The 27,895-nt window shown below is 37.9% G+C and overlaps 1 protein-coding gene across 1 annotated transcript; it reads left to right on the forward strand.

Moving 5' to 3' along the window:
* The first annotated feature begins 537 nt into the window (after window positions 1-537).
* On the forward strand, window positions 538-27,332 carry LOC118275288 (claspin). The gene is made up of 21 exons (XM_050695441.1): window positions 538-1,267; window positions 1,618-1,758; window positions 2,162-2,367; window positions 2,666-3,432; window positions 3,514-3,724; window positions 3,808-4,493; window positions 4,822-5,072; window positions 5,540-6,110; window positions 6,495-6,601; window positions 7,002-7,204; window positions 7,672-7,787; window positions 8,147-8,268; window positions 9,549-9,752; window positions 10,175-10,348; window positions 10,751-10,828; window positions 16,799-16,954; window positions 20,666-20,808; window positions 21,545-21,804; window positions 22,117-22,268; window positions 23,233-24,927; window positions 25,301-27,332. Exons 1-20 carry the CDS (start codon window positions 773-775, stop codon window positions 24,916-24,918), a joined length of 6,729 nt encoding a protein of 2,242 aa, XP_050551398.1. The 5' UTR covers window positions 538-772; the 3' UTR covers window positions 24,919-24,927; window positions 25,301-27,332.
* Window positions 27,333-27,895: the final 563 nt, after the last annotated feature.

A 27,895-nucleotide genomic window follows, 5' to 3' on the forward strand; every position in this document is an offset into this window, starting at 1 on the left:
CTCCCCCCGCCCTTTACGGCCTCGCGGCGTCGATTGCTCGAGCGGTCCGTGTATTTCGCTCAGCCGCTAACTGCTCGAGCAGTCCGTGTACGGCCGCCCTAAGAGCGTGGCCCCATTGGGCATATTTTACACCGTCTCTTCGTCATGGAGAGACGAAGTGAGAAGTAGGGTGATGCGCTGCGTTGCAAGACAATCATCACGTTTGTATCTGAGACGCAGCTGCGGCGTCATGCGTCGTAGTTGCAACCTTGGTGAGGCGTACAATGCGTTGTTCCGTTGCAGCGACGTAACGCGACTCAACGCAACGGACAAATTGGGCTTCGCCCTAACTCTTAGCTAAAATTTTTTTTAATATGTGTAGTTTACATATTTGCAATAAAAATCTCAGTAAGAAACCAAAATGTAATTTCAACTATATTACATCACTATTCCGTTCAAAGCGTAGGTTCAAAGACACGTTTAGTTGGTTGACATATAAAAATAAACGTCAAAGTCAGTCACATACGTGACTGACAGCTGCCACTACTGCATGTCAGAGACCTAGTTTATTTTGGCGCGAAGATTTTCGCCTTGTGTTAGCTCTCGCACTGCCTGCTTTGTATTTTATAAATGTAATGTGCTTACTATGTAACTTGTTGGTTTTTATTACGAAATCCGAATAATTTCGAAAATGTTATTCATGTTGAATGAGATAACTTCAGTGATAGATATTTGAACAGTTGTTTATTTATCTTTGCTTTCAATCAATCGGTGGTCAATAACGAAGAGAAGAATGCTGTCTCGTCGTGGTTCTTCAGACATGGAGTCACCTGGTGTTGTGGAGAAGACTTTAAACAGTTTAAACTCAAGTGATGATGAAGGTGGTCCAATACATAGGACGAAGAAACGAATAAAGAACTTCTCTGATAGTGATACAGAGAAAGAAAATGTAGAAGTAAACATCCAAGATGGTATCAATCTCAGTGAGAGTGGTAGTGAATCGGATACAACTGTTCCTATTAAAAGTGGCAAAATCAAATCTAGGATTCAGATGGATAGTTCTTCTGATTCTGACACATCAAACAAACACGAGAGTGTAAAGAATGAGGGACAACAAATAAGGATGAAAAATAAGAGGAATAAGTTGAAGGACAAGTTTAAGAACTTGTTGAATTCTAGAGAGAAACACACTCTACAAGATAATAGTGGTAATGAGTCGGAGGGCAGTCATGGTGCAGTGTCAGATGCTTCTGACCAGGAAATGTCTTCTATTTCCAAAATAAAACAGGTATTTATTTAACCAACATCCTTTTAGCCACTAAAATACCGAATGAATACTTCTTATAGTTCTTAAAGTTCCTAAGTTTGCAATCTGTATGAAAGTCAGTGACTTTTATTTGTTAAATAAATGAATATTAAACTAGTTTCAAACTAATGTAAGTACTATCTGGGATCTTGTACTCTGTAATGTTAATTTTGACCAGATTCTATAAAATCTCAGACATCAAGATAAATTGAAGAAATGGTTGATGAAGATGTTATATAATTTATGACATAAAAGTATTCATTACACTTTTATTCCTTGAGAAATTGTATGTACCTTTATAATTATTAATTTACTTATCTAAATGTTTTCAGAAAATCAAAAAGAGTATGGCGACTGTGTCTTCAATTTGTGATCCGGACACATCAGATGAAGAAGGCTCCATGAATGAGAAACCAAAACAGAAGCCCAGGAAACAGAAATCTACAAAACTAATTGAACCCAAGCCAGTTAGGGTAAGTACCTACTTGTTGTAATAACTAGAATAGATTATAAGATCATCTAATCATCTATAAGACATCCACTGCTATTAATGGCCTTCCTAGTCCATTTTCAGTATGGAAATCTGTCACTTCCATCAAATAAAACACAAATATTATAATTCTAAATCAATTCATTTTTATATTTTCACCCATATTTGTATTACTGTTTTTCTAAGGTTCTAAGTTCTCATGCAAGTTCATAATTTCACTGGTCATAGAGACATCCTTATACTGATCATATTTCTTTTTGTTTCTTTTGTTATAGAAATGACAAAATAATTTTTACAACTTATTATTTGATTTATTAATGTTCCTTTAATGCATCTATTTTATTATATGTGTTTAATGTGTTAATTAGCTAATTACATTTCCTCAGATGTCAGCTAAACAAGCAATGGAGAATATGCAAATAATTAAAAGTGAGTCTAATCGCATGCTGCGAGAGAAGGCAGTATCATTGCCGTACCACAGACCTAAAGCCCTGTCCCTCAAAGATATTATGTCCAGAAGGAAGCCAGCGTTAGCATCAGATGGAAAAGCTCTACCTATTAAAATGAATGAAGAGCAATTGAAACATTATGCGTAAGTACTCTACCTTATCTTATTTCTTAGGTTAGGGTATACTTCGCCACAGATATAGTAGGGCTGCTGGCCAATCCGGAGCTGCAGACAATATAACAGGTTACCAGGGATCCAGTTCCAAATAGGAGAAGGGTATATAATAGGGTGGTTTACGTCAGTAAGAGCCTGATACTCCCTTTCGTCTCAGCGAAGGCGGGAGAAGTCATTGCAAAAAATAAATAATCACTTTATGTTGAAAACTTCAAATATAACCTTTCCTTTCCTAAGACTGTTCTGTATTGTATTATTTCCTTTTCAGATCATTATTAGAACAGAGACAAAAGGAAATGATGGAATTATGTAAAAGTGAATCTGATGAAGAGACTCCTGAAACTGAAGAAAAAATTGAAAAAACAGAACAGGACACAGAGAAACCATCTGATATTGCTAAAACAGATAACGAAACACTCACTGAAAAATCTGACATTACAAATGTATTAGCAGAAAATCTAGAAAATGATTTGCCTGCTATCTTGAATGATGATATAGACACGGAAAAAGTAGTTGATGAAACTAACACAATTTCTCCTGAAGAAGATTTATTAAATAATGAAACAGAAAATGTCTTAAATAATGACAATGATAATGAAAATGCAAGTGAGCCAAATGATGAACAAAATAGTTCTGCCAAAGATGATTCAAATACAGATTTCAAATTGGTTTACAATGATTCTGTAGAAGAAGAACAAATGAAACTTGATGATAAAGACAGTACAGAAATTGCTGATAAAGAGGTTACTAATCAAGTGGATATAGCTGAAAAAAGTGTAGAAAAAGATAATAATTCTGAGCTACAAACTAAAGGAAATACTGAGGAAGAGAGTCAATTGATATCATTACATTACACTGAAAGCAATACAGGAAAAATAGAAGAAAACACAGAAAAACCTGAAGCCAGTAATGTTGTTACTGACACAAAAGTTACTGAAGAGAGGAATGAAGTAGTTAATAATGACTTCTTCTCTGACGATGATGTTGATATGGAAGATATTGATAAACTCATTGAAAATGCTGAAATTTTGAGAGGTAATTATTTATTATACTTCTTAATCTTTTGTTCTTTGTTTTTTAGACATAAAAACTCACATCCTATTTTTGTTTTTTCAGATGATGATAATATTAGTTCTCCAATGCTTGTAAGAGATCCTCCCAATTTAAATGCTAAACCTAAATTGACTGGTGCTCCCGGCATGGTTATTGACTTGGATGGTGGTTCTGTAATGTCCAAAAAAACTGGTGTTGAACTCCTAAAAGAGAGATTCACATACTTTGCTAAATTAAAGACTCCTGAAGAACTTGAAAGAGAGAAGGAAAAGAGGTTTGTATTACTTTAAGTTATTTAAACCTCTAATTATTTTGATAGATTTATCAATCATTTAAAAATAATGGATATAATTCCAGGTTAAAACCAGGTGCTCAACATTTGAAATTGAAACAAGAGCTTGAAGAACAAATAGCAGAACAAAGATCCCTTGAATGGGCCAAACGTTTAGAAGAGGAGAAACAACAGCATATGGAAATGGACACCATCTTAGATGATGCTGACGCTGAAGACAGTATTGAGAAAATCGAAGAGAAATTAGAGGAGACTGAGGCAGAGAAAGAAGAAGATAGTTCAGAAAGTGATGAAGAGGAAGAATTGGAAGAGAATGACATTGAAATGAAAGATAAGCCAAGAAAACACAACCCGATGGTTGATGAGGAAGCAGAGGAGTCAGATTGCGATGAAGAAGATGAAGGTGTAGCCAAAGACGATGAAAATAATGACGAAGTTGAGGATGACGGTGTCCAAGAGGATGATGGAGACGATGAATCCAGTGAAGAAGAATCCTCGGAATCTGAAGAAGAAGAAGAAACCAGTAAACCTAGGAAAGGAAGGATATTGAAGGCATTCGAAGATTCTGATGATGAAGATTCCACAGTTAAGGAGAAGGAAATAAAAGAATTAGTTACAGACACTGACAAAGTTGTGGATGCTGATATAAATAATGATGCTATTGTGGAAACAAATGATGTTGGTGAAGCTGCAGAAACGAATAATGCTGATTTGACTGCAACTCCAAATGAAGTTGGAAGTTCATCACAAGGTACTCTTGGCGGGTTTATAGAATGAAGTAAATAGGGCGACTGCGGACAAGGGTCTGGGGTTCGATTTCGATGGGGCTAAGTAATACTGGGCTTTTTTTTCGGCTTTTAGGAAATTTCTCAGTATTAGCATGGAGTCTGGAATTGTGCTAAGTATATGACAATAGGCTCACTCCTTATTACATGGGTCTTATAACACAAATGGTGAAAAATCGGTGTACATTGTATAGCGGCATTGCATGTCGTAAATTGTACCTTTGCAAAACCCTTCAGGAATAAAATACGTGATGTTGCAAAAACTAGGATCTAATATTTTATTCACCATTTTAGATGACGTCATTCAACTAGCGCAGAGACACCAATCCGTATCAGATGACCTTTTTACAAGTCAAGAGAGCACGCTCATTGACCAGGCGAAAGACAGGAATAGTGCTGGCGACGAAGTACTAGGCACACAAACGTTTTCTATCCTAGAGACTACAACATCTGGGATCCAATCTCCAAGTAAATTAGATGTGGATTCGGAACTACGATCTCCTAGCAAATTAAATATTTTGTGCATGTCACAGCCTTATCATGATGTAAGTATTTACTTTACTTTTTATGTGTAGTTTGTGTATTTGGATAGTCTTGCCTACAAGAAAGTTGAGAAGGGCTACCATTTTGACACTCCTTTGACTCATGTACTTCCTCCACATCATTGCATGGTTGGCGCAGTTGGCTACCGTGCAACGTGTAGCGGATTCGATTCCCGCACGCAGCAACTTTTTGTGTGATCCACAAATTGTTATTTCGGGTCTGGGTGTCATGTGCATGTGAACTTGTGTAAACGCACTCATGACACAGGAGAAAATCCTAGTGTGAAGCAACGTTTTTTTTTTAATACAAAAAATAAATGAAAATTGTTGTGCTTCCTCCACATTCACGTGTGGCTTGTCATACTCAATTTTGCTGTAATTATTTACGACGATTATGTTTGAAAGCATTATTTTATCATAATAACTATATTCAGTTCAACTTGGTAACATTAATTGTTGTTTACTTTCAGCCAAGTATAGATGGCATTGTGGAGGGTTCACAGCTCCCAATAACCCAAACATCACAATCACAACCACTTGGCGAAGATGTATTAGCTCTATGTACTGGGAAGTTCTATGACAATGAGTTTGTATCTCCTACTGAGGAAAATCAATATGTAGACGACTTCACACAAGAATTATCTATAGATAAATTTGGTAATACTCAACCTGATAAAACTGTGAATGGAGTACCAAATAAAGATGACAATGAATTAGGAATTGGTAAAGAAACTGCAACTTTAGAAGAAAAAAATAAGGAGGATAACACTAAGCCAGGTGAACCTGATGGAAACCTACTCAAGTCAATACTGGATGAGTTACATGACCCAGAGTTCGATAAACCGAGAGAAAACAAATTCTTCACTGGAGGTACACAGAAAAAAGATAGTGAGAAAGTTGTAGAAAATACTCAAGTGAAGAAGAAGTTTGTAATAGATTCTGACGATGATGAGGCGGCTGAAACTAATGTAGACACTGAACAAGTCAAGAAAAAGAAGTTTAAGAAGAAAAGGCCAGAAAAGAGGGCACTTCAAATCTCAGGTACATGTTTTTGTGTTTTGGTGATGTCACATTTACATAGTCTCATTCTTCGAATAACGCACAGATCCACAGGCCCGCATCCTATGCACCGTACCCAATGGATTTTACTTTGTCTAATATAGAAATTCATACAACTGCGTCCACTAATCCGCACCGTAAAGACCGCATTATCGGCAATGCCTACATGCGATGCGTACTGATGACGTCATACGGAATGCGTACGCGGCGTGCGATGCGTACGATGCGGGCCTGTGGACGCTTACCTTAAACAAGGAGAAGACTTACATGTAATATGGCACATGAAATACCATTACATGAAAGTCTGACTGACTGTCACTGAAAATTATTGCATCTCAGTTTTTAAAGGTTTTTATTTATTTTTAGATGATGAAGACGAGGAAGAAGAGGAGAATCAAATGGAAGATGATTATGTGTCAGACTTGGAAGAAGATAATGAGAGATTAGTGGAGTATGACTCCGAGGAAAATGAGGTATATAATTTGAATTTATTATACATTTAAGGGCATAATTTATAATTTATAATGTCTATATCTATGCTTACTATATAAAGCTGAAGAGTTTGTTCGTTTGTTTGTTTGTTTGAACGCGTTACTATCCGGAACTATGAGTCCGATTTGAATCATTATTTTTATGTCGGATAGTGAATTTATCGAGGAATGCTAAAGGGTATAAAACATCACGCTATCATAAATAAGAGCCGAGCAAAGCGGGTGAAACCGCGTGCAAGTAGCTAGTTACATAATAAATCATCTTATGTAAAAGAGGCCTATAGTCCAGCAGTAGACTATCACAGCACGATGATATTAGTTTCAAGCACTACAGAATTGAAACTACCTAAAAACTCACATCGTCTTTGTGTCACATTTCCAGATTGAAGTAAAAATAGATAAACCAAAGAAGAAACGTAAAGTAACGGACTTCTTTGAGCAAGAGGCTGAGTTGACGAGCGAGGATGAATGGGTGGGGTCGGGCGATGAGGATGAGAAGGGCCTCGACAGGATGGAGAGGGAAGAAGGAGATGACGAAGTCTTCCACCAGGGAAAACTACGGAAGGAACTCGGACAGATACATATGTATGTATGAGTTCTAACTGTATTAGTATATTTTGATATTGTAACTATCGTGATACGTAGGTACTAAATTGATTATTATGTTTTTCGACTTAATCGCGTAACTATTTGATGAGGCTCTCGACTAGTTTCAAGTTTTGCTAAGGCTTATATTCATCAGCAGCATTCCGCGACACAACGCGGCGACTGTCGCTGCTAGTAGTCTTTATAATTTCTCATAAAACAAGACTGAATAACGCTATACTCGTCGATCGTAGGGACGCAAGGCTTAATCCCCGAGTTGCCCAAGGCGTAGAAGTAGTTTTAGAAAATCGCAGTAGTAACATAAAGTTTGGAAACCAATCTCTTGCCGCCTATTTCACAAGACTCACAACATAGCTGGCGACTAACACTGTGGCTTCTTCGGGAAATAAAGGGTGTAATTGTATGCATATAATATTTATATTTTATGTTCTTAAATATGCTTTCAGGCGTGATGTGCTGGACCAAGACAAGAGAGAAGTAAGATTGATACAAGAGTTGCTGTTCGAAGACGGGGACCTCGGCGATGGTCATCGCCAGAGGAAGTTCAGATGGAGGAACGCAGGTACAATTCCATACTTACATCACAGTTCTTAAACATAACTGAACAGTTAGCTGGTACAAAGTGGGTTTTAGATACGGACAAATTTTACTTTTTATATTACATATACTTATTCCATATACAAAAATACTTTTAAAAAATAATGTCCGACACCATCCTTATCCTCCTTGCGTTACTTAGGTCTAACTCCAAAAAAGGCCAGCAACGTTCTTGGAAGTTGTAACTCCTCTTGTATTACGGGTGTCCGTCCACACATGGCGCTGATCGCTTTCCTTATTCGCGTTTGCGTATGCCACCTATCACATAAGAAAACAAGCTATTAAAAAATATAGTAAAATTAAACATTTGAATATCATTCACAGGTGATGACGATGAGGCTGGTACGGTACCAGATGAATTTGCCGATACGCAAGAGGAAGAGTTTGAGTCGGAAGAACAATGGAGGAAGCAGAGGCATGAGCGTGAAGTGTTTTTGAGGCAAATGGTTAGTAGATCACTTATAATCATCTATTTTCGATATATTAAAAACCATTTACAAAATGTTATAAACAAAGTGAAATACGTAAAGAAATTTACTACAGAAAGCACGGAAAAATAATTTTGAATATGCATTGGGTGTCTAATGCTAGTCCACAATGGAACCTGGAATGGGGTTTGACCTAACCACTCTAACGTCCAGCCGCGCACGGCATCCGAACCGCGCGCGACTCGCAAGTTCGTCGTAACAAAAAACCTATATAGCTACTGAACCGTAATGCCTAGAATAAAGAAAAGAATACCAAAAAAAAAGATTGAAGAATACTGATCAATCTTAACGATATTTTAAAATCTTTAGTTAATCTTTAAAATACAATAAAACGGGTTAAACATGAAACACAGAAAAAAAAACAGAATTATTTCTACCTTTTTAGAATATACGGCACAACTATTGCATATTTTATCAATAAAATATTTTTACAACAAACTAGACTCATTACCCTTTCTTTTGATGTATATATGATTATATTCGGTTAACTCTAAGTATTGTAATTAAATCGAAAGAAATCACTACTCGTAATTTTACACATCAAAAAACCTGAGGAACACATTGACATTATTATGGAATCTTCAATGAATTTAGTATATTTCTCTTTGAAAAATGTATTATTTTGCTTATTACGAAATGTATTTCGATATTTTATATACTATTGTAATGCAAAGTATGTAAAATATGTATAAACAAAACTAAAAGTGGCCAACACCAGACCGGCCATTTTTTTCGAAACAACAATCGTTTGAAGTTAAAATTAGACTAGATTTATCAGCTAAAACTGTGATATTTGTACATCATCGTAAAGCACAAATCTTCTAGTTTATTTTGATGTATAACACTTGCAAGATAAATTAAACAAAACTGTAGTATTTACGACATAATTGTTGGAACTCACAAAAACACTTCAAAAACGAGTCAACTAACTTTAAAAATTTATATTTTGTTTGTCAAAGCATATTACAACGCCATGTCTTATTTTTTCGTCGAACAATTTATTCAGCTGTATAGATAATCAGTCAAAACTCACCAAACAAGACCGTATTTTAAACTAGAGGGAGTTAAACAGAACTCGTCACTTTGGATACTATAGTATCCATGGACGTTAGAGTGGCTAAGGAACATTTAGTCGTTTAGGATCCAATCTAAATCATATCTACTTAAAAGTCTATATTATGATCTTGAATATTGTTTAACTACATTCAAATGAAATATCTATAAATAAATATTTTCAGCAACAACAAGAGGAAGAAAGCTCCCTAAACGTCAGTGTTAACAGAACGACGATAATTAAAGCCAATCTGTTGTCAAAGTCCATGTCTACTCTCCTGCAAGAAGTCAATCAGACGAAAACTGAAGCTACCGAGGTGACCGTCGTTCAAGAAAAGAAGACTGCTAAAGATATACCTAGTCCAAAGAAATCTTATTCAATCTTCCAGGTAAGATATTTATTCTGTATTTTTACATGAATAATTCACATGTGTGAGGGAGCTATGCTTCAGCACGAATGGGCCGGCTCGATCGGAGTAATACCATCGGTCTCACAGAAAACCGACATGAAACGACACTTGAGTTGTGTTACTTTGTGTGAGTGAAGTTACCGGTAGCCGGAATACTCCTTCCTCATCTTCTCAATCCCCGATTCCTCTTGAATGCCTAGCCCCCAAAAGTTCGGCAACCCACTTGTAACATCTCTGGGGTTTCAAGTGTCTATGGGCGGCGGCGATTGCTTACCATCAGGTGATCCCTCTGCTCGTTTACCATTTAATGAGGCAACATTTTATATCTATCAAGAAGAATTTTATCTACATAAACAAATAAGTAAATATATGCCATTTCACGTAATTTAATTCTATTTCAGCAAAGTTACCATGGGTCATTACTAACGCGTGGCCAAGGATCTCTTGCGCGGTTGGCAGCGCTGGCAACGCCTTTAGCTGCTGATGACGACTCTCCAAAAATAGGATCGCTAGCCACACATAAGCGAAACTTTGTCTTTACTTCTATTACACCCGGCGAGGATGATGTACCAAAGGTGTGTATGAAAGTAATTATTATAACACGGTGTACGAGCTTTTCCCCGCAGCTTTGCTCGTGGTGAAAAGGTAGCCTTAGTCCTCGCAAACAATATATGTATGTATTCCATATTAATAGAAGTTTAGTTGAGTAGATAAATCATAAAGGAGGTAACAGATCTAATTTACCGTCGCTTTTATAATATTAGGTGGAATATCTCCCTCCCCTAGGTTCATATTAGGGTTGTGTTCGCACGTTAGAGAAAAGGCATTGAGGTTTTTGGAAATTCGCAATAAAAAGCGCGTATTAGGCAATAAACCCACTCATTATTACAAAGGAGTTATAACCGAGCTTGCAAGCGCTAACGAACATAACGAAACATCACGATGTTTCGTTATATTTTTTTTTTTTTTGTTTGCAGGTGACAATAAAAAGGAAAGCCGACGCGCCGCAAGGCACTCCTAAGTTGATGAAGAAAATGAAAATTGAAGAGAAAACTGTTCATACCAAGAGTAGTCTATTAGATCATTTGAAGTTATAGATTAATTATTATCCTAAAACTATACTTAGTGGATGTCTAACGTTCGAAATTAAAAACCGATCTTAATTGAAAATCGCTGGATCGATCTAGATTTTTGACATATTTTTTCTTATGGGATAAGCCGGTAACACCGCCCAAGGACATCCGAAACACCAGAGGCGTTATAAAAGGAAGGGATGATTAGGGATGGGATAGTTGGGCTTCCGGTAACCTCACTTACACGTCGGAACACAACACTACTTGCGTTGTTTCACGTCGGCATGCCGTGAAGACATGGCATAACTTCGTTGGAGCCGGTCCGTTCGTGCCGAAACATGACTTCCACACTAAGAAATTTAAAAATCTACGATTTTTAATTGAGATCGGTATTAATTTTAACTGTAAATCTGTACATTAAAATTGTCTATTATGATTATTTTACTCTGGATTGTTCAAACAAATTATGACATATTTCTAGAAGAACACTCGAAATGTATCATAATTAATAACTTATTTTATTTAAGAACTCAAATGTGTTCAAGACTGAAGGTGCTTGTATAAAACGCTATCATTTTATTGTCAATTTTGCGATAAATTAGAAGAATGAAGGAAGGTAAAAAGGCACCTAAAATATAGAATTTTATACCAGATTGTTGACTGTAAAATATTAAATAAATGTGACTATAGTAGTGTAAGTTAGATAAATTAAATGTAAAATAGTAAATAAAGTTTATATAATTTAAATATATGTTGTTTGTGTTTCCATTGCGCTCCCATTCCATTTTTCCCTACATCTAGGTCTGTGAAGACTTTTAGTTTTGCTAAACTATTTAAAGCACAATTAAAAAAAGTACTTACATAACTTTCTATTAAGTGTAGAAAGAAGTTGACTACCTACTATTTGAAGAGCTGAAGCCGTCCAGCTCAGAATTAGCGTAACTCTGGAAATAACGTAGCAATGAAAAAAAAAATACTACGTCGCCGTCGACGTAACACTAACACAACACGGCAATTTGTACTGCGTTGTGTAGACACAATAAATAATTCACATAATTTAGGGCTCAATGCTCTCACTAGACTAATTGGAATAATAAATTAGTTTTAGTACTTACCTATTGTTTACCAATTGATTGGACCTCTGCTTTAGAAAAGAGAATAGGTACCTCACTCCATTTTTGCTTGAGCCGAGAATCGAACCTACGATAATAAGCAGTGTTCGAAACTCAGACTTAAATATTGTAGATTTTATAAAGTATACTTTTTTAACCGACTCATAATAGGGATTTTTAATTACCGTAGCGACAATCAGAACAAGACAATCGCACAAAATTAAATTATTTTTATAATATTTTCAATAATTTAAAAACTATTAAAACTAATTTACCTAAACTTTTTGTACCACAACATTCTAAAAGTGCATCCAGTTCTGACGAATGCACAGAATGCACCACAATATTTCAATTTCATTCGGTGATTAATTTTGATTGATCGCTTTAATTTTTAAATCTGGCAAAATAATTGCAAATTCTGGTAATAAAATATAGTTTTATAATGTTGGAAACATTGATATCAGGCATATCCTTCCGTTTGGCATCTCGTTCCTTCTCTTGTTCAGCAAGTTTATCTTTCTCACTCTGTAACCAATCAGCAACCTCAATACGCCGGCTATCTCTGTCAGCTGGTCGCGTTTTCTCCGGTGCTCTGTGTGGCGTTTCGTTCGCTCGCGACCGGCTCAATCAATGCTTTTTTTCTGTGCCGGACCACTGTTTTTATTATAATTTAGTTATATTAGTCTAGTCAAATTAATCAGAAAAGTGCTCCGAATAAAACTACAGATAAAGTATTGAGATGGCGAGTGGAAATAATGATATCAGCGACATCGTCAAGAAATGCAGAGTTCTTTTGTTGGATATTGAAGGAACCACAACATCGATCAGCTTTGTTAAGGTAGGTCTAATGATTGACCGGCCGGTGTTTTGTCTTAACATGTGTTTTTGTGTAACTGTTGTTCATACGATATATATTTTATTCATAGTAATTTTTGCCAGCATGAGAACTCATGATCCAACATGCAAAATGGTCGCAATTTCAGATTCGCAACATGGAGGACGAAATCAAAATGGTACCCCTTTTATGTTCCTTTCATTGTCTGAATTATCCACGTGTTCTTAACGTATTTATACTGGTTACTATTATTTTTCCTTCATATTTCATGTAAGATATTCATCACATTTTGCTTTACTTCTAAAGAAGGTACATTACATACATTTATTGATTTATTTAACCGACAGAGATGTAATAGTTGTATAGGTATGCTTTCTTTTCATCTCGGAGCCTAACTCAGTATCTGAAATAACTTATTTCAATTCCCATTTACGCTACTCTAAAAGAGAGTACATCTTCAAGTCAGTCACGTTACGTGCTATCACACCTACCGGCATGAACAGCTGTTTCGAGCAGCTGGCTGGTAAAAAAATGTGGAACAATTAACTGTCCTCTTTCAATAGCATTGAGCCCACATAGGCTGGCCTTGTCGCACTCACGTCAAGAATATAGAACCGTGAGAGAGACAAAAAAAATTTAAGTGGAGTTTCGTTGGGCAGCTTTACCTCGATATGGTTTCGAATTTACGATTCTCTCGTCTATGGAATACCTACTAAATCGAGATTTTTGATAATAATTACTTTGTTTACCTATATTGGTCTACTCGAGTGCACTTATAAATACATTACATATTTCAATAACATTGTACCTACCTTTACTCCATCACAGGTAAAACGAACGGGGTATGTGAAGACGGTATTTATTTCTGGCTGTCCCGGTGTGTAGGTTGGTTACCTGAATGCTAATCTTAATCTCCGCCTTTTCTTCGTACAAAATGAGGTTAACTTTTACGTGTATTAAATAGGGTTGTTACATTAGCGTGATTGAACGGAGGCTTGGAATAGATAAATAATCACCTATATCAATGAATGATCATCAAAGTAATTGATCTAAGTATTTATTACTTAACTAATACGCCTTCAATTCGTCTTGAGCATAAGGTGCCTCCCCACCGGTCGCACGCATCAACTCATCAGCTGTTTACAGCTGATTCATGTGTTTTTCATTCATTTGGGTTTACGAGTTCAAATGCTTTGATCATTCTAGTTTTTAAACTGTTGAGAATTGTTTAGATTTCTTACACTTAGGTATTTGGATACCTTAGATAGTGTTTTAGGACTTCATTTTGAGTCTTGAGAGAGACTTATAATAATTCCCTTTAGGTGGGATAGGGAAGAATCTTACATTTAAAGTGTCAGTTTTTCTTTCCGAAGAAGTTGGCACGTATCGTCTGTGGAATAATTGGAGCATGTCTTTGTATAACAATGCAATGTTGGGTATTATCTGTGCTGCGTCCCTACCGCGGGTGCCGCGGGCTGGGTCGCTCGGCTAGGTAGGCTCGCTATCCGGTTTGGACACCGGCGGCAAGTCGCGCAGTTCGTTCACCCATGGACTTGCCGCATCGTAGACGATGCAGTTTCACCAGGGCATCGTGTTATGCAAAATTTTAACCCATTGTGGTTATTTTTAAATAGGCATGTTATAAAGACTATCAGTAAACATGTAAACATCTGTTGTTCAGCACTGTCTTTGTAAGGAGGCATGTAGTGCGTACCTGCTTGCTTAATAGGAATGCTGCAAACTTTCATTAATTCCTACTAGATCTAAATTTTAAAATACTTTCTAAAACATTGCTAGCTACTCCTTAAAGGCTTTGAGTAGTTTATTCCTTTTCCCGGCTTTTTAACGTGAAAGGTAAGATAGGTCCTATTTATTACCTTATTAAATTTCTGCGCGACGAAAGTACCCAGTAGAAAGCGGGTACTTAAACATGTCTCACTTTGCTAAACTGTTGAATTACTTACGATATATTAAGAAGTCTGTGTCGGTACTTTGTACCCAAATGCATTCCCTTTGTCGAATAGAGATGGGTCATTTAATAAAATAATAATTCTATTTATTAGTTACGAATATCAGGCATAAATTAAATAGAAATAATTTTATTAAGATCCAAGTATGTCCCAAAACTGCGATCAGTACTTGATAAGCAACGGAACTCTTAAATTTTTTTCTCTGTAATACGTTTTGGTTATTACATTCAAAAAGTAATAGAAACCGAAGCAGCTTCGTAAGAAAGAAAAGACCGCAAAGGTAATTTAACAATTTTATTTTAGACAGCGCCCTTAATACGCAGAACATGGGAGTGCTGCCATATTCCACAGAGTACAGAAATAACAAGACCTTTAAACTTCAAAGGCTCATTGTTTCAGCTCTTAAAATGTGACTGTGGTAGGTTAACAACTTCACAGTTACTACCTATGTTTTAACTACCTAAATCTATGTTTAAAAGGATATGTTTTCGAGCTGAAATTAAAACTTAGTTAGGAGGCCAGTATGTAGTTCTAATTCGTAGCATATTTGAATAGAAATGAGGGTCTATTTCTACTACTAGGTATGTAAACTAGTAATGGCGCCGTAGCCATGAACTGTCTGATCTAAATAATACGTACATATGTAAATGGTAACAACTGTACGATATCATGAATTATTATTCTCGTTTTTTCATCATAACTATTGACATAGTTTTGGCTATGATTGTAACCAAATATCATTACAATTCATGATCAAAGTTACGCTATGCACAATCGCGGCATCAAACCATCACAGTAAATGATAAATCGATAAATACGTTATCTCGTGACATGGTACCTATAGAGATTGGCCAGTCAATATGCTATCGCGTTGGTCCCGAGTGCGCCAGACATACGGGAGGGCTGAGGGTGCTTTCAACTTGCGCCCCTATCGAAATCATAGCTACCTATATCTAAATATCTACCGGTATTATGCAATGCAGACAGGCAAACACTGTTTCCAATAACGAACGTATGTAAGGTTAAATTACTTTTCTGACAACGTTGATTTTCGTCATGGGATATGGAATCAAATCACGGAAAACGTGAATTTATGGTGCTTTTGTGGCCAATTCGTTTACTTGTTGACGAAACACTTATTTAAATCTGTATGTTATTTTTCGTTGCGTTTCCCTTTTACGTGGTTAATTTTTTAGCCGTTTTCCTCATTCAACATAGCTTTGTCATTCTCAGGATTCCTCACTGCTGAGGCACCTATTCTCAGAGGCAATTTGTATCTCTTTTAACGAATGTCTTTTTTAACAGTTCTGATTTGTAAGTATTGAATAGTAAAGTTGTTTTCGATCATTTACAAAGCAAATAAGTCTATAAGATTTATTATGTTACAACTTGAATCCGAAATTGTTTTCTCTGATGATATCCGATTCACTTTCGTTGACTGACAATCTGTTATGGATTGTGCCATACCTCACAGTTAATTCCTGATTTTTTAATAGGGGTACGGACACTGGTACCGGCTTCATTGCTGTAATAAATTCATACCTCACTCATTGCGAATATGGTGAATTAAATACGGTGAATTGGGTAAAAAGATAAAAACATACGAAATTATAGCTTAACAAAATAAACGAGACAGTCACATGAGATTGTGTCATCATTTGTCTAATCAAAACTAGTATCGATGCCGTCATAAATGGTTTGGTTATAATTACGCACATAATAAAACGTATAGATCCTCTCTTCATCGTCAAAAGGATTCTTATTGGTTATTAAAGAAGTAGCGCCTATTGTAGTGTAATCTGTAACTGTTCTACTAGTAGTCACAGCAAAATATATAGCACGACATATTCTTGGTTTGATATTCTAAAATGTTGCATAATTCTAATCTACCGCGTCCCAAATTGAGAAACATCTTCACGTTGATAAATCGCTATTCGTCATACAAACGCCAGTCCATTCACTAAGTACACTAAAATGGATAAATGTTCAGACTGCAGTGACTACAGTGAATAAGGTGTTTTTTCCTTTGTTACAGGACAAGCTGTTTCCGTACGCAGAAGAAAATGTGAAAGATTTTCTAACCAACCAATGGGAGTCCGAGGATGTGAAGGAGGCAGTGTCAGCGCTCAGGAAACTGGCGCTGGAAGACAAGGAGAACAGTGTGGATGGAGTGATTGCCATTCCAGGAGAGGTAAGTTTTATGTTCACCAAATGTGTCCCAATTTTTTTTTTTTTAAACGTTGCCCCACATTAGGATTTTCTCCTGTGTCGTGGGTGCGTTTACAAACATACAAGTTCACATACACATGACACCCAGCCCGAAACAACAATTTGTGGATCACACAAAGTGTTGCTCCGTGCGGGAATCGAACCCGCTACCCGTTGCTCGGCAGCCAGTTGCCCAGCCACCGCACCAACCGTGCAGTCAAATTAGGAAATAGTTTGGTACCGAAACATCTTGGCTTCATCATTAGCCCTTCCTCTTTGTTTCGTTTGCCTAGGCGTGATCTTTGCTTCAGAACGTGTGGCGTTTAATGGTCAACTACCCTGACAGTAAACAGTTTAACGAATATCACTCGTTCATTTCAACTTAAGCTTCATAATCTGAGGATTATGTAGTTGAGTAGTTGTGGCGGTTCACATTTGCCTTTGTTCTATGAAAGAATTCTAATCCTTTACGTATTTAAACAAGCTAAACAAGTGGCTTGCTCTTTGCTATTTAGGACTACAGACTAAACGGACTAAATCTAAGTAAATGTTTCAAAAAATAGAGGTCACTAATCTAGCTAAAACAGGATTTCGATCCCTAAAATGGACACTTACTCATACTCATTACTCCAGTCAACTACTATTATAAAGTTAGACTGCAGTTGTCTCCACACAGTCTGTAATCCAGTGAATGAAAGTGTCGTCATACATATGAATCATGTGTGTTCATGCAGCATGGCTTCCTCACTTACCTTGATAAGTTCAATGAATAAATTAAAACTAATAGTTTACGTTTGAGCTATTCACATAATGACATTCATTATTATTTTACGTCTCGGAAACGTGTTTTGGCGTAGCATTGACATTTCCCCTTTTTTATCAGTGTAAGGTCAAGAAACTGATAGATATTACTAGTATTACTACAGTGAATGACTTTGATTTATTGATTGTGCACAGTACAATGTTACAATTCTGTGCTACCTACTGATTGAATAGTTTTAAGGGGAACTTGTCCTGTTTAAATTAAGAGACGAGTTTTTTTTTTTTTTTTTTTTATATTGAATGGGCCGACGTTTGGCCGCTATCTCGCCTGATGGTAAGTGATGATGCGGCCTACGGTGGAGCACGTCTGCCCATAAGCAACCTATTCACTCGGGCTTTGAAGACACCCAGGTTGTACCCATCAGGAAACACAGACTCCGGCAAGGAGTTCCACTCCCTAGCAGTTCGCACAAAGAAGCTTGAAGCGAAGCGTTTCGTGCGAGTGGGTGGGATATCCACCATGAAACGGTGACGCCTCGCCGATTGTCTTGTGGTTCGTTGATGGAAAGGACTAGGGGAATCAAGTTGTGCAGTTCCCCTGCACACTCTCCGAAATGTATCCGGTAAAAAACGGAAAGGCTTGCGACCTTGCGCCTGTGTTCAAGGCTTTGAAGCCGGGCCTCCACAAGCGCATCATCATTGATGAGCTTCTTGGCACGCCTTTCAATGCGCTCGAGCGCATCCAACTGGTGTCTAGCCGAGCCGTCCCAAAGGTGAGAACAGTACTCCATACATGACCGAACCTGCGCCTGGTACAGGCTCAGTAGTTGTTTCGGTGTGAAGTACCGTCTCACCTTCGAGAGGATACCCAACTTCCTACCAGCCAGATGCGCCTTCGACTCTATATAAGAACCGAAGTTTAGCGTTGGCGATAGAGTTACGCCCAGAAGCTCAAGATGATCCGATATTGGAACGGATACATTTCGGAAAGTAGGAGTCAGCGGAAATTGACTCTGTTTGGCAGAGAAGAGACACGCCTGGGTTTTGGTAGCGTTGAACTTGACCAAGTTGGCGTCACCCCAATCGGAGACCGCCTTCAAGGACGAGTTCAACCGTTCGACCATTGATTCTCTTAGAGACTGGATCTGTGTTCCGCTAGTCCGCGCATCGGACACATACCTTTCAACAACTGTGCTGTCATCCGCATACCCAAAGATACCGGGCTTAAGCAGGTCGTTGATGTGCAGCAAAAAGAGCGTTGCTGAAAGTACTGACCCCTGAGGCACTCCGGCGTTGATGCCAAATTGGTCAGACGAGCAGCCATCGATGACTACTCGAATTGACCGATCCGTCAGGAAGTCTGCAATCCATCTGCACAGATCAGCGGGAAGTCCATACGCAGGAAGCTTGCCGATAAGACTGTCGTGCCATACCCTGTCAAAGGCCTTAGATATATCGAGCGAGACAGCTAATGCTTCCCCGTGCTTCTCGATGGCCTCGCTCCAAATGTGAGTGGCATACGCAAGAAGGTCCCCAGTAGATCGGTTGCGGCGAAACCCATACTGCCGATCGCTGAGGAGGTCGTTACCTTCAAGGTATGCCATGAGCCTGTTGTTAAGCACACGTTCCATACTCTTGCAGAGTATGGACGTGACCGAGATAGGTCGGTAATTATTGGGGTCGGCACGACTACCTTTTTTGGGCACAGGCTGCACGTTGGCCAGCTTCCATGCAACCGGCACTTGACCCGTCTCTAAGGAAAGGCGGAACAGACGTGTCAGGATTGGAGACAACTCAGGCGCACAAGTTTTTAAAACCACGGCTGGGATTCCGTCGGGTCCACTGGCCTTATTCACGTCGAGATTACGCAACGTCTTATATACCTCCTTCTGTCGGATGCGAATTTTCGACATTTTTGTCTCGCAAACGTTATGTAGAGAAGGAGGCATAGCGCCACCAGTATCAAGACGTGAAGACTCCGCAAATAGGGAAGCAAACAAGTTCGCTTTCTCTACTGCGGTGTGAGCCAGCGTCCCGTCAGGCCCCAGGAGAGGCGGAAGTGAGGGGCGGCAGAAGTTCGATTCAACCGCCCTGGCCAGGGACCAGAACGCTTTACTCCCGCTTGACTAAATATCCATCTCCGAATTTCCGCAGCTAGAGATTCGGAGATGGATATTTAGTCAAATTATTATGATTGGTACCACTTAGTGTACGACAATAAACTCACGCCCTTGAAACTAACAATATTTCTAATTCTATGGGAACTTGATAGGTATACTTCTGCCTACCCTCTCGTGATACAAATGACTTGATGAGATTTAGATTTCTAACTGATACTTATAGAAATTACCTAGTAAATATTTTGCTAGTAGGAAATGATTTTAATTCAGTTAACGACCACCTTTGCCCTTTAGGGTGTGGCACGAATACACGCTTCCGGCATTTTCCTTTGAGGAAAAGACAGAAGTACGAAAGTAATTATACTTGACGTGTTATACAAGAACGAGGAAAGGTTCCTACCTAGATGATGCTAAAAAATAATTGAAAAATGTTCTCAGAACTTTTCCGTATCTCAAAAACTGCACAGATTCTACAAACACAGTAATTTTCAATAATTAATAGGGACGCAAACGGAACTGTGTTTTGGACTGAACATTCCTGCCTCGCGTTTCTTTTTTAACACACCTTCCGATCAATACGTGGGAGGCATTTTTTTTTCGAAGATCAGGTATTTGGTGTATCGCAAATGTCTATGTACTACTAATGTTGTATAGATCAAAGCAGGGTAGAGAATCTCTACCCAACTACTCAACTAATTTCTACTAGAGATTGACAATTTTAACCATGTATGAAAAAGGTGTAATCGTAGCTTATTGCCAGCATCAGAGCGGAATAGTATTAATAGCTAACGGTTTACTGTTTTGCGTTTCAGGATGCCTCTAAGGAAGATCAGATTGAGGGCCTAGTGAAAAGTGTGAAGTGGCAGATGTCTTCTGACCGCAAGGCCGGCCCGCTGAAGCAGTTGCAGGGTCTTATCTGGAAGCAGGGGTATGACAAGGGAGACATCAAGGGACAGTAAGTCTTATACTTTTTAATTTATCTTAGCAAGCATCATCAACTGAAAAACCACACTCGTACACCACTATGCCGAAAGACAATCTATAGGTAGTGTATCTATTGGGGAAGGCCTCCTACTAGCTTCTTCCAGTGGTTTCACACTCGAAAAGTATTCTCTGTGAGTATTAAGTCGAGTTAACATTCCAGACTAAACCTAACCCTGTGCCAGTATTCCAGGTGTTATTCATCCTGGCCTTATTGAGTAACTAAAATGTGTGTTTCAGTTAAATAAATACATTTAAGTAGACATTACTCAATACTCATAGTTTTTGAATACAATGATGAACTTCGATCCTTTCTTCATTGAAGTGTCTTTTTTTGTATTTTATTTTAAATAATTTATTACAATAAATACCTTACTTATATTGACTTGCATATTAAATTGTAAAAATAGAATACAATTGAAAATGAATGTCACAGTGAATCAATTTTCAATACTTAATAAGTTAATAATGCTGAAATGTAAAACTTGAATATAACAAAGTATTTAACATAATGTTGTGGCAAAGCTGATGCTGTGAATAATGTTTTCTTAAATGTAGTTGAAGCATGTTGAAATTGTAAATGGAAACTTAAAATCAGTCTTGATGGCATAATATAATCATTGATGCATTAAATACAAAAATATGTGAAAACAATATCATAATGAATTCTTAATTTTAGTTGTTTGAGCGTATTTTTTCTAATATTCCAGTGTGTATGACGATGTGTCTCCCGCGATGGACTTGTGGCGCTCTGTGGAAGGCCAAAAGATCTACATCTACTCGTCTGGATCAGTCCAGGCTCAGAAACTTCTCTTCGGCCAGTCCCAGGCTGGAGACATGCTGAAGTATATCGACGGACATTTCGACACCGCGGTCGGTGCTAAACAGGAGACTTCTAGCTACACCGCCATCGCCGAGAAAATCGGTTGCAAGCCAGAAGAAATTCTGTTTTTGACGGACATTGTAAAAGGTATGTTATTCTGTAGAAATGTTATTAGAGCAGTGTGATTTTACCTGGTTTGCGTAGTGCTTGATATTCGAATTATATTTGCACTTACCATCAGGATGATACGGCACTAATTCAGATATTCCAAGTATAGCTGATTAGCTTGTAACTGAAGTATCATTCGTTACTATAGTAATAGTCAGGCCCGTTTACGTGTTTACCCCTCTTAAGACTATCGTCAGCTTTCTACAGTAGTAACATTGTAGTAAAGAAGGCTGGTTCCAAGTCAGTTATTCATGATCGTTGTTAAAATTGAAGCGACGTGTTGATCATCAGAGGCCGAGGCCGCGCGTGCGTGTGGCATGCACTGCGCGTTGGTGAGCCGCGAGGGGAACGCGGCGCTTCCAGCCGAGGCTGTGGAGGCGTTCCCGGTGCTGTACAGCCTGGCCACGCTCGCCAACCCCAACAAGCGCAAGCCCGACGCCCAGGTGCCCCTCCGATGATACCCGATACCCGCCATAGCACGCCTAATGCATGCACTCTGTAGTTATTTATCTGTGTAGTCGACTAGACGCGACTCGCCGCTCTACTGCAGGTGAGTACGTGTGTAGATGGTTCTGGTTGTAGTAATGGTTTCTGTACATAGTCCAGGGAAAGATTTGTTTACTATTTCATACAATTTAATTAAATCTTTATTGCTTATCATGTTTGTATTTCAGTTTAAAGTATCTCCCAATATGTAAAACAATCTTACTGCTTGATTTTTAAGTCAGTAAAAAGATAGTAGTTATTAACTAAACCGCTAACTAATAGTTAGCATCTATGGACAGGAACCATTACGCTTTCACATGCTTTCAGCATAGGCTGTGTACATGTTATAAATAGTTTATTTTGTTAGTTACTTAAACATGATTAATGGCAATAAAGTGTTAAGCAAAATATTTTCGTGTTTCAAATTATTATCACCTATAAACAAATTTTCAATGTTACTCTATAGTACAGATCCCTATCAAATGAAAACTTACTAAACAGTGTTTTATGTTCAATCTATGATTATTTTGTGGTTGTCTGAATTATTTAGCTTTGGTGACGGTACATATTGTAATGCTTATGTGTGGCCTATCTGCCTATAATTTTGTTTATGTTTTCTTGGTAGAGGTTGGTTTGACTAAAATAACAAGCTTTTCCTTAGTACTTCTTACTTTATGTGGTGGAAAATATAATGAGGATGAGCATGTTACAAATTTTCGTCTCCTATAATTGATTGATTGATTGATATTTGTTAACATATGAAACTATAAATTGAACTGGTCAAGCCTTTACTCTTAATTGTTTTGTGGATATCAAAATGTTTTATGTTAGAAGTTTTTAATTTTGTAATAAACTAAACATGTAAGTAAACTGCAAACATTAAAGTACTGCAATTAATTTCTTTTATTAATCTCGTTCCAGGATGAACAACCTGCGAAAGTTCTGAAAACCGATGTGGATGCAGATGTAAAAACACCTTCGGAAACAGAAGTTGCTGCTGAAGCTAAAGAGTCAACTGAAGCGGCGGCACCCGCCGAGGTGAAACCATCGTCAGAACCTGAAGTACCCACTGAGGAAAAAGCCCCTGAAAGTGACGCGTCGGGTAAACCAGAACCTGTACCAGTCAATGGCAATTCTGATGCCACTGTTGCGGAGCCAGAGGCACCAAAAGCAGCTGACAAACCAGAAGAAATGGAAGTTGATGAACCTGCCGTCGGTACGCAGGATAAAGCATGTCAAGCAACTGAAAAAGTTGAAACCACCGTCGAAGAAATTACGGATGCCAATGAAATAGAAGCAACCCCTGCTTGCGACATTGAACCCATCATTGAGGAGAGTAGTGAAAAGACTGAAAACTCAGAGACTGACAAAATGGAGACAGAGACTTCAGAATCTGTTCCTGAGCCAAAAGAAAACGATGTTGAACGACTTAAAAATGGACATAAGGATGCTTCTGTTGCAGAAGAAACTCCTCTAGCTTCTGTTATTACAGAAATCAAGGATGTCACTAACGACAAAGAGGAACTGAACGCAGTTACAGAAATGATTGAAGACATCGAACCCGTTGTCGAGGAACCTCCGGCCACCCAGGAAATGGAGGATCTGCAGAATGTTGGGGAAGTACTTGAGAAAGAATGTGACGAAATATTATCGAAGGTTCAGGATGTTACTAATTTGGATAACATACCAATTAAACCTTTACTAAACACTATTGCTGAAGAAACGATGGAGACTGAAAATACGGATTCAAATGATATAGTTGAGAGAATATTAGACACTGAAATGGAAATGGAATCAAAGAAAAATGCAGAGAAAGCGACCAATACTTCAGAAGAGTCTGCAGAGAGTAAGGTTGAACCAGAAGCTCCAGCTGATAAAAATGACAAACAAGAAACAAAAACAGAAGATAAGGGCACGTCGACTGAAATGTCAGAGGATAAGCCAAAAGAAGAAGTAGCCGAAGTTAAAGCAACTGAAGAAAATGTAGATAGTAGTAGTCCTAAGACTACAGAAACGGAAGAACCCGCTAAGGTGGTAGAAGAAAACGAAACGAAATCAGTAGATAAAGTCGAAAATAAGATGGAAGAAGATAGTAGCACGCCTAAACCCGAAACAGAAGAAAGCAAAACTGTAGTAGCGGAAGTTGCTGCTGAAACAGTAGTAGCTGAAACAAAGGTAGACACAGAAGAAAAGAAAGTAGTTGATGATAAACCAGAACCAGAGAAAGTAGAGACACCCACGGAACAAACTAAGGTAGAAACAGAGACCCCAGCAGAGCCTAAGGAGAGTGAGAAAGTTACTGAAGAGGCCAAGCCTGATAGTGAACCAAAAGAACAGACCGAGGCGCAAGTAAACGGCAAAGCTACCAATGGAGACGCTGCAGTCGCGAATCAGAATGGAGATGCCAGCAAAGAGGCTGAATTAAGTGCTCGGCTGTCAATGGAAAATGGAAAAGAAGTGAATGGTGCAAATGGCGACTCTGTCAAGGAGGAGGAGGAACCTAAAACTGAGAAGAGTGCCGAAGTTGAAGTAGCTGATATCAAAGTAAAGAACGTCGCCGTCGACGAGACGCGCAGTGACCCAATAGAGCAGCCCACGGAAGCATAAGATTGTACGGTGAGTTTGTTGTCATTTATATTTAACCATACCATCTTGAACCCTATCATAAATTGCATAAGAATTCTTACTCTAGTAAAGTAAATAATATATGTGTGTGGTGTTTTTGTTGTTGTTTGCTTGAATTTCACACTCATTGGGTAATTCATAATGTTCAATTTTTATGCCATTACGACTGAGAATAAAAGAGCATGATAAGTTTCAGTAAGTCTATCAAGATGAGTAATGCTGATTTATTTAATACTAGTTGATTCTTATCTTGCTCCTATTTTTACGTCATAGCAGCAAGTTGTCCATTAGAAAAATATAATCGTCTGAATTGATTCTTATTATTTTTCGTATAGTAAATACTGCTTTAATGTGTCATTTCCAGAGTCGGACGAGTGGAACTGCAGGGCGTCGTAGCGTTGTTGGTTCACATCAGAAGATTGACAAGACTGAGGTTGCTTCCACGCTAATTGACATCACTTCCTAGTTTATACGTGTATTGAAATTTCACTGTGTATCGCGCGGTGGCGGCCAGTGTGTAGCTCGGGCCGGGATATATTCGTCACTAGCACTAACTAGCAAGTGGAGTACGTCCCACGACTTGTCAGGAGAATTTACTCAACATATTACCTTAAATCGTACTTAGGTAACTTAGGATCAATAGTTTTATCTGATGCCCCAAGGTTCATTACTTAATTACGCTACAATTCGAACTTGACAAGTCTAATGTGTATATTTTTATTGCTGTGCCATTGCCATTGCTTCTTAATGTACCAGATCTGCAAGTCGGATAGTAACATCAGATTTATGTATTAGTGAGCAGCACTGCGACTTGCCTGCTACGTTAAGATTCAGTGTGTACTGGAAATGTGTCTACATGTAAGTTTAATTTTGCTATAAGTAAAGTTATGAATGTAAGTCACATAGATGTAAGATCGAAACTTTTATTATTAGACATTCCTGTAAGCGTACAATATATGTGGTAGTATTTTACTGAACTTCTTGCATAATTTCTTGGTTTTGGTACATAAGGGCCAAATCATGGTGCTTTATACGAGTTGCCAGACCATGCACTATATGCTATTCCATTTTTTCTGTATTATCGTATTCGATTGGGTAGGGATCTAGTAAGATATAATAACTATAGAATTTTCTACTTTTGTCGATGTTGTGCTGTATTACCTAGCGCACACGATCGTTTGATACAGGTAAAGCTCGCCGGTTTGTAGATGTATACATTTTAGTAAGCTGCGGCGCGCCTTAGTCGTAGGAACATTTTGTATGTGTCGAGGGTGTAACCAAGTTGAGTCTTGCCACATCCGCGGAGCCGGGCGCGCCGCCACCGGCCTAGCTCGCACACTGTCCGTCACCGCTTATCATATTTGACCTAAGTAAGTTCTATTCATAAGTATTAACTGTATTGTGATTCTTAATTATCGTATATGTATTACTCAATTTTCTTAAACCCACTGCCAAACCTGTCCAGAGCGGGGTCGTTGGTGCCGGAGCCACTGGTGTTATTGTGATATTGAACCTGACGAGGAGACTGTGTTGTTCGACGGGCTGTGTAAAGTATTTATTGGGGCGGGAGACGGTGCGGGGGCGTGTGTATAGTTGGTGGTAATTATTATTTATTTAGGCATTGTAAAACTTGCTGTATATAAAGTTCTATAATGTATGGATGAACAAATTCTTCACAATACGTATTAAAATGGTTGGTCTGGAATTAATGTTAAGATTAGGCGCTTATTTTTGCTGATTACCTTTAAAAGGGTTAGACGAAAGTTATGTGCACGCATTTTTTTATCTTGTGTTGTGGTGTTTATATGGTGCAGATACCTTAAGGTTGTGTTTTTCTTTGCTTTACTGAATCTAATTACTATTTCTACTATCCCATCATTTTGAATAAGCTTTAAGTGCATGTTTAAGGGAAATGCCAAACGAAATTGACTGAGAATTTTACAGAACTAGTCTTATTTGGAATCTCGGTATAGTTTTGGCTAATTTTACAAATTGACTGAATTTTAACCATCGGTAGGTACTATTCTTTATTTATAAGTTATATTTTTGTTCCTGTGTTAGTTATGTAAGGCCGAAACTGATGTTAGTACAGTATTGTAGTGGCTTGGGGACCAACGGCGAGCGACCGGACAGGCATCTTCGTTTAGACTGATTTTTTACTATTCAAACTCCTATGTTCACTCAGTATCTGCACGACGAAGCTATACTAACGTAACTGTTTCACGCCAAGGTAATGGGTGAGCATAGGATGTCTTAACAAATAAGAAAATCTTGACATTTATTGAGTTCGTACATTTTATTGTAAAAATAAACAAGAAATCTCATCTGCAATTGAAATGTATTAATTTTAATTGTCACAACTAATGACGATAAAATATAATGGATGTAGAATTTTTTATTGGTTTTTTATTTTTGTTTGTTTTGTGTTTGGGTAACCCGAAATATCAGGTTGGGTACAGGGAAGGAAGTGTACGCGCCGCAACGGTCGTAACACATGGGATTGTATACGAGATGTTTCAACTGTAGCTCTACGCTGAGCAAATGTACCGACAAGCACACGTCAGTCGTAATAAAAGAATTTCGAAAACCACCTCTACTGCTTTCGAAATAAAGGCGTCAAGGCTACGTACATACTTACGTGTGGTTGATTGTACTACCTACCTAATGTTGCAAACTTATTTTAGTAGATAACAACATTATACTCATGAGATTTTTTCAATAAAGTACATTTTATCTATGAAATTAGATCAATACTCGGTCTTTTTTTCAAAATTGATACACCACATTCACAACCTAACTCCACATAAGACACCACACTACTCATATATAGAAAAAATGTATCATCTAAATTAAAAATATAAACAAAACATTTTCGGAAATATTGCCAATATATTAATAATTGTCAATAAATACAATAATAATAAATACTTGGCACGATTGGTCACCTGTTAAGTTTTGA

This window comes from Spodoptera frugiperda, chromosome 8 (genome assembly GCF_023101765.2).
Source record: "Spodoptera frugiperda isolate SF20-4 chromosome 8, AGI-APGP_CSIRO_Sfru_2.0, whole genome shotgun sequence".
Classification (NCBI taxonomy): Eukaryota; Metazoa; Arthropoda; class Insecta; order Lepidoptera; family Noctuidae; genus Spodoptera; species Spodoptera frugiperda.

Bases quoted from the DNA above. Each gene is read 5' to 3' on its own strand.
- LOC118275288 (XM_050695441.1), top strand. From the start codon at position 773: ATGCTGTCTCGTCGTGGTTCTTCAGACATGGAGTCACCTGGTGTTGTG. The intron at 9,753-10,174 runs GTAAGATATTTA...ATTCTATTTCAG, and splicing joins AATCTTATTCAATCTTCCAG to CAAAGTTACCATGGGTCATT. The intron at 22,269-23,232 runs GTGCCCCTCCGA...ATCTCGTTCCAG, and splicing joins AGCGCAAGCCCGACGCCCAG to GATGAACAACCTGCGAAAGT.